This window comes from Gobius niger (genome assembly GCF_951799975.1).
Source record: "Gobius niger genome assembly, chromosome: 1".
NCBI lineage: Eukaryota > Metazoa > Chordata > Actinopteri > Gobiiformes > Gobiidae > Gobius > Gobius niger.
This window is the reverse complement of record NC_136852.1, coordinates 57,848,291-57,860,501: the sequence shown is the minus strand read 5'-3', so window position 1 is coordinate 57,860,501 and position 12,211 is coordinate 57,848,291. Positions and strand designations below refer to the sequence as shown.

The 12,211-nt window shown below is 38.7% G+C and overlaps 1 protein-coding gene across 1 annotated transcript in view; it reads right to left on the bottom strand.

The window, feature by feature from the left end:
- Positions 1–1,665: 1,665 nt before the first annotated feature.
- The window catches only part of vcana (versican a), a gene marked incomplete at both ends in the record, with an annotated part of 55,907 nt that continues 45,361 nt past the window's right edge, over positions 1,666–12,211 (bottom strand). The window contains 7 exons of the mRNA XM_079571429.1: positions 1,666–1,823; positions 1,892–2,074; positions 2,157–2,301; positions 5,494–5,576; positions 5,720–5,878; positions 6,859–6,972; positions 7,058–7,171. Coding sequence (XP_079427555.1) covers positions 1,666–1,823; positions 1,892–2,074; positions 2,157–2,301; positions 5,494–5,576; positions 5,720–5,878; positions 6,859–6,972; positions 7,058–7,171 — 956 coding nt within the window. The remainder of the gene's footprint in view (positions 1,824–1,891; positions 2,075–2,156; positions 2,302–5,493; positions 5,577–5,719; positions 5,879–6,858; positions 6,973–7,057; positions 7,172–12,211) is intronic.

The window sequence follows — 12,211 nt, the reverse complement described above, 5'->3', positions numbered from 1 at the left end:
GTTTCTGATCTCACCAAATGAGCATATTTTCATGTAGTTTGTCATGTCGTTTAAAAGCAATATAAAGCTGTTGAACATTGATCATGTTGACTGATCAGAGATGTTTTTGTTCTTATATGTTTACAATATAGAGAGGAAGACATGTGCTACAGCAACCAATTTAAATAAAACAGTATATGTTACTGAACTTAAATGCCGTTTCCTTCACTTGAAAGACTGGTGTGGCATTACCACCTGCTGGTCAAACAGTCAAACAACAGCACTTCAGTCATTATTGTGTGGAAAAATTATAATTACTCACCAATTATAATCACTCACCAAATAATTTAGAAATTTGAAAATAGAGTTATTATATAATTTGATAGATTTGTTCATCAAAAAAAATATTAATATATTTATTTCTTTTGTGGTTTAAAGCAGAAAACAATTATGCCTTTTAAAAAGTAATTCATAAACATATCAAACATCAACATTGTACAAGTTATAAATATATAGATATCATGTGCACGTTAGGGTTAAAACACACATTCACAGGCAGACAAAACAACTTTCTCATAACAAAATACACCAAAAATAATGCAGGAGACGCTAATGAGCATCCGCTTGTACATAAAATGCAGATGCAAATTACTGCAGTCGACAGAGCCTTGCAGTTTCTTTGGTCCACAGCAAATATTTAACAGTATAAAGTCATTGACTTTCTTCAGTGCCCAGTTCGTCAGTTCTGGATTGTTGCTGGTCTCTGGATTAATACAAAAATACATGCAGAGCCCCTGAGGGCCATTGCTGTGAGGATCAAAGGAAGAGTTGTAGATCTGCTTGAAAATAAATTAATGTTCATTCAAGTCTCTCTGAGTATTTCAACATAATACATTCTCTAAATGGCTGATTTACAACAAAATAGCAAATTGGAGGTTGAACTAATACAGTGATTACTGGTTACAGCATAAGTACAAAGCCACTTTCTGGTTAACGTGTGATTGTGGAGGACAGGACATTGTATAGAAGCTGCACAGTGTAACTGTAGACTGTAGACATTTTGAAGCTTTACTATATTTGATAGTGTTCCTCCAATGTCACACATGTAGTGAGGGTTGCCATTACATATTCATGATCATTGTAAAACTGTCTGCATTCAAATATAGTGCATTTTTGGCAATTGCTAAGACAAACAAGGTGTCTGGCAGAACACAAATCCACACAATTTATTTCTATGGCAGTACAAGCTCCCAAATGTGTTTGTGAGAGCCAGAAATGTGTAGGGGATAATGCAAACAGTTCAACCTCCACACCCTCCTCCTTTCACAATTTAAAAATGGCACAAATCAGGTGCCCCAGCTATAAGCTCAGCCACAACAGTCTCCTTGAGTCCTGCTTAAAAAAAAAAAATCACAAAATAAGCGCTATGTAACTTGCTAATACAAAACAAATGTGTATGTAATCATTTGTTTTAATAACCCGGTGGCAAAACATGTCCTTGGGCTACAGGAAGCAAAATATAAGGAACATGTCCGATATAAATCCACAATGGTGAACGGTGCTCCTTGATAAAAAAAGAAAAAGGTGACGTCGAGTTTCATTGTCCAAATGGAAAGAAAAATCCATTCCACAAATTTTATTTTCCATAGGCTTTGTCCTATTGCATTGATTTGTTCGCTCATTGTTTTATCTTCTTTTGTTCCGCTGTTCATTTCGACCTCTCCGTGTGCGATAAAGCGGATACTGGAAGTGTGTGAGTTCGTCTGGCCTCCGCTTGAAGTTGTTGATGCTATAGAGACTGTTGTGTTGATGTCTTCGATAATATGCCTTTTGATAGATTGATGCTAAAAAAGAAACACATTATGATCACACAACATTGGAGAACAATGTTTCTCAATAATGGTCAACTTACGATTTATGCAGGCTATTTTGGGGACATCCCATCGACCATCTCCACGGCATCTAATTATGGGCACATGTCGTTGGATAAAGCCGGTTTGGCACTGGTATCTCACTAAAGAGTTGACCTCATATCTGTCCCGCTTTTTGCCAAATGTCCTTGCATTTTCTACAAGAGGAGGTTGACTACAGGCCACTGGAAAACATTACATTTGCATCATCCTCAATGCATTATAAAATATGGCATATTTTGACTACCTTTCCAGTTATGTTGTTACCTGTTCCTTTCTTGCAAGTGTATGTAAGGTGGTAGTTACAAGGAACATCATTCCACTGACCATCCTCATGCCAAATCATCACTACGCAGTCCTCACCCGAGGAGAAGAAACTGTCTGGCTGGTTTGGCCTCCAGTTTTCATATTGCTGAAAAATAATGTTTCTTGATGATTTTTTTTTTTTTTAAATCAAGATTATACATATATAATTAATATACATTCAATTTGAAATCAAACCATTTTTTAGTGGCTACAAGGGATAGACCCCGGGACCTTCTAGCTACCGCTGAAAGTTGTTGTAACCCACGTGATAAAAGTTGCCCACCTCCAAATATTCCACCAATGAACCCCAATAATATGACTTGAGGGGCCCCTGTGTCACTCCCTGCTTCCTGGTGCTCCCACATTGTCATGTCAAGATCCCCTACCTGTACCATACCCATAGACTCAGTACTCACATACTTTATGGATCCCCTCTGAATCTACTACAGTAATTACAAATGACCTACTACATACAGTCGGTCTGCCTAGCCTATAAGTTTTACATCTTCTTCTGTTTAAGTGGCAAATAACAAGGGCATTACAGTAGTGAAAATGCATTTTAAGTAAGACTAAACAAGGTTAGGTTGTACAGAACAGTCTCTTAACAGGGAGTAATTTACTAAAACCTATTATTATTGAAGCCGCAACATTCTTGCCCAAATGTGCGTTTACACATAGATACAGTACACACAGCTGTCGGATCTTCCACCTAATGCGGTTCTCTTTCAGCACTATTCCAGGTTCAAACACTCCCTGTCAAGCTCTGACCCTGACTCTTCCAGCAGGGCCTTCAGGCTCTGCTTCTCTGTCATTACATCTACACACAACAGCAACAGGACTACCCAAGAAATACTTCCAAAATAACACTCACATATTATCAATTCATCCATTACTATGAGTTATCCTCACTTAAGGTTGTGTGAGGGAGCAGCATTACATGTGTTTTCAAATTCCCTTTGGCAATTCACAATCACAGCTCCTTAGCCTATGCTATTTTCTGTACCTGCAGCTTAGCTGACAGCAGGTGCTACCCATCATCAATTATAAAACCCAAATACTTAAAACTCGATACCAATTCAATTTTCTGTCCAGATTTAGTGCAGATTGATTCAGGCAAACTAATTTTCTTTTTTAGCAAGGAGAAAAACATCAGTTTTGTTCATGCATTCAGAACAAGTCTGAGATGGCACAACTGATCCTGCACTTGATTAAAAGCTGATTGAAGATAATCAAAGGCCTTTGCAGGACTGGGAGCTGAACAATAGATCACTGTATCATCTGCGTAAAAGTGAAAATTAGCATTTGGGATATTTCTTCCAATGCCATTAATATACAGTGTAAAAAGCAAGGGCCCAAGTATGGACTCTTGAGGCACTCCATTTTGGATCTGCAGAACGCCAGAAGCAGAACCCTCCAATTGTACACTCTGGGTTCTATTGGACAGGTAATTTTTGAACCATTCAACTGCCTGGTCTGAAAAACCACACGCTGACAGTCTTTGAGCCAAGACAATGTGGTCAACAGTATCGAAGGCTTTTGTAAAATCAATAAAAAGGGCAGCACTGCAATGTTTATTATCAAGAGCTTCAGTTATATCGTTTAAAACCTTCATAGTAGCTGTAGTTGTTCTATGCTTTTTACGAAATCCTGATTGAAACTCTGACCAAGTAGAAGTAGAAGCAAGGTACAGTTTCACTTGATCATTAACCAAGGATTCAAGAATGTTTGCCACAACAGAAATTTTTGAAATAGGCCTATAATTATTTAAATTGCTAGCATCCCCACCTTTTAAAAGTGGCAACACAATTGCAGATTTCCAATCTTTGGGAATTCTATTTGTTTCCAATGTAAGATTAAAAATACAACACAATGGCTTTGCAATAAATTCAGATGCAAGCTTTAAAAAATGTGGCTCTAAGTTATCAGGGCCCGCTGGTTTCCAAGCTTGTAATTGTTTCAGCGACCTCTTAACTTCATTGACTGTAAAAGCCCGAAAGTTAAAATCCTCCATTACATTTTCCCGATGAGTTGGAGGCTGCCCCAAAGAATTATCTGATTTAAACAAGGAGCCAGATTCTATGAAATGCTTATTGAATTTGTTCAGCATTTCAGTTTTATTAGTAACCTTTTGTCCATCAATCACTATATTTGAAGGCAAATTAAGACAATTACTCGAATTATTTAGTGATTTTATGGCCTTCCAAAATGTTTTGGGGTTGGATAAATTTTCTGTTAAATTAGCAAGATAGAAGCCAGATTTTACTTTCCTCAGCAGCAATGTAAATCTGTTTCGCAATTGCCTAAAAAGCAGTCACCCTCACTTCCGGATTTCCGGGCTTTGGCCCAAGCTGCATTACGTGCATGGAGCAGTTCTGATAGTTCACTTGTGAACCAAGGATTTTCACGCCCCTTAATTCTAAACTTTCTAAGTGGTGCTGCAGTTAAAGCAGTGCAAATCATAAAAAAAAGCTTGTTCGGAAAAATTCTTCAGAATACGCTTAACAACCATACAAGGTTTGGTTTTGGGATTTTTTGTGTCCCGCACAATTGCAATTGCACAATGATCACTCATATCATTTGGGAAGACATCAGATGCAATAATTTTGTAAGGCATATTTGTCAGTGCCAAATCAATCAGCGTGGCTTTCTCAACATATTTGGGGTTTAACCTTGTGGGGGAACTTATCAGTTGAGTTAGATTTAAAAGATCACATTGTGATTTCAGCGAATCTGATGCAGAAGTTAACCAATCCCAATTTAAGTCACCAAGAATCAACAATTCACTATAATTTAAACGTGACAAAAGATTAGTCAATGTAGAGTTGCTTGAAGCTGATGGTAGTCTATAGCATCCAACCACCATAATATGTTGAGTTTTGGAAATTTCAACATCAATAGCTAAAAATTCCAATTCCTTGCTCACAGAAATGGAGACACACTGACACACTGGTTTCTTCACATAAACGTGCGCCTCTGGGGCCGTGTTTTTAATGTTTTCTTCTTGAGCTATGATTACGCATACTTAAAAATGTCATTGTCAATCAGTTGTCTTTCATTTATATCCTGTGTAGAGATATTGTTACATGTTGTAGTACTGAATAATTCTACTTTGGTATTCAAAATGGCCGCCATAACAGAAGTCACATGACTGAAAAGCACACATATACATACATGTATAAATATATATATATATATATATATATATATATATATATAGGACCCAAGCAGGAGGAAAAATAGTTTATATATAGTTTTATATATATATATAAAAGATTGGTGGGGACGTAGGCTCTCTTACCACATGTCTGCCATCCGTCCAGCGGAAGTCATTGTCAAACATTTTATCATTGAGACCAATCCACTGATAGTCCTGTCCAAGACCTTGTAAAGAAAAGTGTTTTTGTTTGGATGTACACATATTTTAAATATGTATAATTATGTGTGTAATATATTAACCAGACATATATATATATATATATATATATATATATATATATATTTATTTTTTATTTTTTTTTACTCACGGTTCACAAACTGTTGTTCTTCATGAGTGAGAATGCTAGTGAGGTGAGCCCCATGCATTCGGCACTCTCTTTCGGCCGTGTCCCAGTTTCTTCTCTGAGGGAAGTACTTGTAACAGTGTCCCTGGAATTTGTGCCAGCCATAGTCACAGGTTTCAGTATCTGAAGGGACAGGAAGCAACATTCAGTTTCATTTCACTAAGCAATTATTTACTCTGCCAGATGTGAAAGAATAATGATTGGAGTTGCATAAGGATTAGACAGCATAACTCTGCTACTCAGGATTAATGCAGTTCAGTAAATGGCTTAGACTAGATAGTATTTAATCTCAATCAACCAGGTAAATACATAAGAATGAATGAATTAGGGTAGTAGATCCACTGCTGAGGGCCCCACTAGGTGGGTAGTGGAGGGGGCAATACACAGAGTCCAATAAATCAATTCAAATTGACATTTTTAGCCTGGTTTTAACATTGTTGGTCTATTAGATCTATTAATCTTCTATTAATCTCATCATGGGCTTTGTTATTTGACAAGAATTGTCTTTAATTCATGTTTGACAAAGCATAAATACACACAGCTGTGTGACTACGCAGTAAGGGTGTGATTCAGTGATGACTGATCCCAACAATGTTTAGGGTGTAGACCCTGGTAAAAAATATTTCCCGACAATTCAGTACAAAATGCAGAATTTAAGAAACTGGCAGTGTTTATTGAGCTAAATCTTTATTTTTTGACTTTACTGTAATCTTGTGTAAAAAAAAGATGCTGTGCAGATCTAAAGAAAATGCAGAATATGTGCATAGGATAATTGTGGTATTTTAGGTGTTCAAATTAATCAAACTATTATTTTATGAATAGCTTCAGGGATTCAAGCTAGTTCTTACAATAAGGATCTAATTACAGTGCATCCAGATAGCACCCACGCCTCTTCACTTTTTCCACAATTTTGTTATGTTACATGTTTTTTCTCATCAATCTATACACAATACCCCATAATGACAAAGTGAATTTTATTTTTTTTGGCAAATGTATTGAAAATTAAAAAAAGAAATAGAAATATCTCGATTTGGGAAACGCCATAAATTGTACGGCCAAAACGTTGTATGTTTGGTTGTGACCTAGGCTTTAAGCAAACGTACCTTCTTCACAGTAGAGCCCAGAGTAGCTTGGAAGGCACACACATGTGAAGCTTGCCACACCATCGATACATGTTCCTCCATTGCGACAAGGATTGGAATGACACTCATCAAGTTCTATATAGGTAATGCAAATGAATACAGAAAGAAAATGAGAACAATATGTAGACAAGTCTTCAATGGAATGTATTAGTGAACCAACCTGTTCCGCAGTTAGGACCATTGTAACCAGGGGCACAATTACATGCATAGATGCTGCCAGTCTTGTAGCAAGTCCCACCATTGAGACAGACATTCTCTGTACATGAATGAATTCCTAGTGAAAGGAACACACCACAGAACTGAAAATGTAAGTAAAGGAAGAATCTATTAAATATTATATAAAAGTTCTGTATATACCTGGAATTTCAACTGTTTCACCAATAACTGTGTGGCCCAAATCCAGGACTGGTGCTGCTGTATCTTCTCCTTTTATTGGTGATTCACTTTCTGTGAGCGATGGTGCCTTAGTTGTATTCATACTATCAATCTCCACTGAGGATGAAGGGGTGGTGGGTTCAAATGCAACCGTTGGGTTGGTTTGAACACTTGCGGGTACGACTGACATAGACACTGAAGCTGGCCCTACAGATGTTTCTGACTCTTCTGAAATTGTTGTTTGATCCTTGAATACTGTCTGGATCTCTTCTTGGGATAAAGAGTTCTCCTCTAATGGTGTTCCTTCAGTCACAGTTGCTGCTCTATAGGGACTAACAGTCGGTTGTGTTGCCATATTTGAGACAAATGGTGACTTGGTTGTTTTCTTGTCACTATCCGCCTCAGAAATTGTTGCAGATGTTACATTTTCCTCTGAACTGCTGCTCTCAGAACTAAAGGAGTCCATATCACTGAAGGATTTTAAAGTAGTAACCACTTCGGAGGCAGCTGTTGTTTTCGGTGTAAGGTATTCTGGCAGTGATTCAACTTGGCCAATATTACCATAATCTGGGGCTTCATCAATTAAATCCAGAAAGGCATATGTAGAGGAAGTTGTGTGAGTATGTTTGGTAGTACCAGGGGCTGGTTTCACACTCGTCTTAGCCTGTTGCTCTGGTGTTGTTTTTGAAAAACTGAAGTCAGATGTTACTTCAGTGATCTCTTTCGAAGAGGTTGTATGCTCAGTATCTGTCTTAACTGATGTTACTGTGTAGTCGGAGAACTGACCAGTTGGTACTGTTGATTTTTCTGTGCTTAAGAGTGAAGACTTAGTCAATGGAAGCGTTTTATTTATGGGCATATGTGCTACCTTTGTGACTGTTGTAATAGGCCTTTGAGAGGACAACAATTCAATAGCAGCAGCATCTGGTGTTTTATCTTCCAAACTTCCGACCCCTGTTTGTGTTGAAAGGGTAGGTGGTTGAGAGTGTAATTCAAGCCTAGGGATCACTGTGCCTGTTGTGGAGGCTGTGTTTTTCTCAGAAGAGGTTTCAAATGAAGGATAGTGAGTCGATGCAATCTCTGATCTAGCTTGTTGGAAGGGCACGCCTGATGAACTTGTATCTAATTCTGGAACAATCGTAGCTATAAACTTTATTTCTATATCATTTGAAGGGGTATGTTGAGAATAAACAGCAACTGAAGAACGTATTTCGGTATCCACAAGATCTGTTGTAGATAGAGTCTTGAAACTTGTGGTCACTGGAAATACAGTGGTTGATAAAACTCCACTGGATGAGAGACTGTGCGATGGTGTTTTCCCTCCCTCGCTGTTTATGTCTGGATCTTTCTTAGTGATGGGTTCCTTTGTACTAGACATACGTGGCACTTGAGTGACTGGAGCTTCTGAAGTAATTACATAATCCTCTGAAATCACAGTACTTGAAATTTCCTCAGTGCTGTAGACATGTGATACTGAATCTTTCACTGTCACCTGAGCTTGTATCTCTTTGTCGTCAGAAACAAAATGAGCATTGGTGTCAGAAGAACGTGGTGAGGTTTCCAATCCAGAGGTTAACATTGCGGATATATCCATAGCTGGAGTAGCCTGAGATAGCGACTCTTCCCCAGACACATCTTCATAAGTAAAAATGTTTGTGGCAGTAGTTCCAGATCCCTCTGTGATTGAAACCTCTTGAGTTGAAACGGTCTCTACGCCTGTCGCTTCTGCTATATGAATTGTTGGGTGGACTACAGAAGATGGATCTAGAGACACTCCATCTGCATCAATTATATCATGTTTGTCATCTGTAAGTATTACTGATGTGCTTGTTGATGGATGCAAAACCATAGTAGATGTTTGTTCTGTTTGGTTACTTTTAACTTGGTCAATGCTTGGATTTATTATTACAACTTGCTGGTCGGTAAAACCATGGTATGTGATTGAGGGTATTGGAGTGGACATTGACATTACTCCCTCCTTTGTGTGGATAGACCTTGGCCTTGCAGTGGTATAATCACTTGTGCTACTATCTGTGATTTTAAAAGTAGGTATTTGAGTAGACAATTCTGTCATGTGTTCAGCTGTGGATGTTAGTTTTATTCGATCTGTCATTTCAACTGATGAAGGCATGTTTGAAATACTCTCTACCTCCCGAGAAGAAACATTCTCTGAGGTTTCTGAAAGTGAAACAAATGTTTCTGTTTCACCAGTTGCTTCCCCAAATGAGCTGCTTACTGCTGCCAGTGTCTTTGAAGGAGAAGTCACCGATATTAGTTTTGTTGAAATAGTAAGAGGTGTTGATGTTGAAAGTTCAGAACTGTTAAGAGAACTTGCATGAGGAGATACCATCAGGTCAGGTTTAGTCACTGGCGTCACTGTGGGTTTAGATTTCTCTGTACTTGATATGGAAATACCAACATTTGTTGGTTGAAAATATGACGGTGTTGTAGATTTGTTTGGGCTGCTTTGTTGCTCTTCTGGTAGAGTTGAATGTCTATTATCATCAACAATAGTCGAAGACCAATCAAAGCTATGGGGCATTGCTGTTGTTTTCACAGTACTGTAAGAATGAGATGTTGGATGATATGTTTGCTCATCAGATGTTGAACTCACTAAAGATGCTAGGGGTATTGTTGAAACTGTATTAACAGATGCCTCATTAACTGTAGCATGTGCAGTTGCCCCTTCAGCAATGTCATCCTCAAAAGTAGACTCATCTTTAATTTCTCCACTGCCTTGCTCAATTTCCCTCAAGCTTGAACTGGCAGGCTGTGATGAGGACAGATTAATATTTGTATAGATTTCAGTGGGCATTGTGCTTGATAGGTCACTTTTGACTGAAGCGTGGTCATCAGTTTCAGCTTCATCTGTTGCTACAGTATATGTATGAAAAGGTTTTGTGGCTGTTTCAAAACTAAAATCATCACCAGAACCATCTTGACTTGTTTCTAAGTCACCGTCTTCTGGTGTACTGCCAGAAATCTCCATGTCAGTATAAGTAGAAATAACTGTTGATACAGACATACTGGGGCTTGCCATTGGAAGAGAGGTTTGATGTTCATATGAGCTTGGTGTAATAGATCCCGAAGAAGCAAAGGGTGTTTCAGTAACTGAGATTAAACTTGAACTTGTTTCTATTGAGGAATATGGACTTAATGATGAAGAAACGCCAACAGAAGCAACTAAAGTATCAACTATGAATGTTTTCATAGTTTCTGTTTTGTCGAGAAAGATTTGAAAACTGGTGGCCTGTTCCATTTGCGCTACGACATCGCTAAAAGGTTCATTAGTGGGCATTGATGTTTGTGTTTCGGAATCAAAGTATGATGAAATATCTGGTGTTGCAGAGCTTTTGTCCAATGTTTCATCAATGGACTTATTAGAGGCCACAACTTCAAGGGTTGACATCAAGGCTGAAGATGTTGAAGTCTTACCTGGCAAAATGGTAGAGCCAGACGTTTGTATGATAGAAAAAGAGGATGAAGCTGTTGGTGCTGTTGCACTGTCTCCTAATGTTGTTACAAACTCTTGTTGTACAGTAGATAGCCACAGTTGTGCAACTTCAAGCGTTGTCTTTTGAATCCCAACTGTAGCAACTTCAGGTTGAAGGGTAGACAAGGCTGACATGGCTGTAGGCAATGATGAGGCTGTTGAGAGTGTAAAGCTTTTGCTTGAAATCTCACTCGAGGAAAGGCTGGAGGTCTTCTCTGTTATTGATGAAGAGTAAGGAGTCTCTGTTGTTATAGATTCCTCAGCAGTTAAAACAGTGGGAGAAGACCCTTGTGTTACAGCAGACACCGATGTAGATTTGTCTGTACTGTACAATGATGATGCTACTGAAATGGAAGAGCTTGTAAGCAACATATTTGGAGTTGTGTCACCTGACCCAGAGTCCTCTGATGAACTGACAAAAGACGCCAATGATGAAGTCATTTTCTCCCTTGGGGTGCCAGTTCCATGTGTCTCAGAAGGTAAAGATGGTGTCTCTGTACTGTACAGTGAAGAAGGAGGAGAGACTGTCAGCTTTGAAAAGGTCATTGCTTCCAGAGAAGTTAATTCAGATTTTGAGGGGGTTTGTGTTGACATTGATTCATTAATAGTTTCAACAGTGGATGTCGAAGCATTTATTGTTAGAGACACTGCTTCATCCTGTTTGGCAGTGCTGGAATGACTAAAATTCACCTCTTCTGTTCCTGTAGAAGTTTCATATGCCTCTGTTTTTGTTGACCCTTCTTCAGAGGCGCTAGTTGTTACAGTGTCTCCTAATGTTGTTACAACCCCTTGTTGTACGGTAGACAGCAACAGTTGTGCAACTTCCACCGTTACCTTTTCAATCTCAGGTTGAAGGGTGGACAAGTGCAGCGTAGTTTTGCTTTCAGCATCTGTACTATCAGTAGAAGACGACCATATAGTTTCTGTCGTTGGAGAATGGGTAACTATAGATGCAGGCGAAATAGTTGACCCTTGTGGTTGAGATGTTTTAGAAGTTTGTTCTACAACTGTAGGAACTGAAGTTCTACTTGAGAAATCACTGACATGTTTTAAGGTAGGCAGGGTTGTAGGCTTTTCTGTACTAAACAATGATGAGGCTGTTGAGAGTGTAGAGCTTTTGCTTGATATCTCACTTGAAGAAAGGCTGGAGGTCTTCTCTGTTATTGATGAAGAGAAAGGGGTCTCAGTTGTTATAGATTCATCAGGAGTTGTGTCACCTGATCCAGAGTCCTCTGATGAACTGACAAAAGCCACCAATGATGAAGTCATTTTCTCACTTGGGGTGCCAGTTTCATGTGTCTCAGAAGGTGAAGATGGTGTCTCTGTACTGTACAGTGAAGAAGGAGGAGAGACTGTTGGCTTTGAAGAGGTCATTGCTCCCAGAGAAGTTACTTCCGATTTTGAGGGGGTAGTATCTCCTGTATTAACATCCACAGCTGTAGAAGG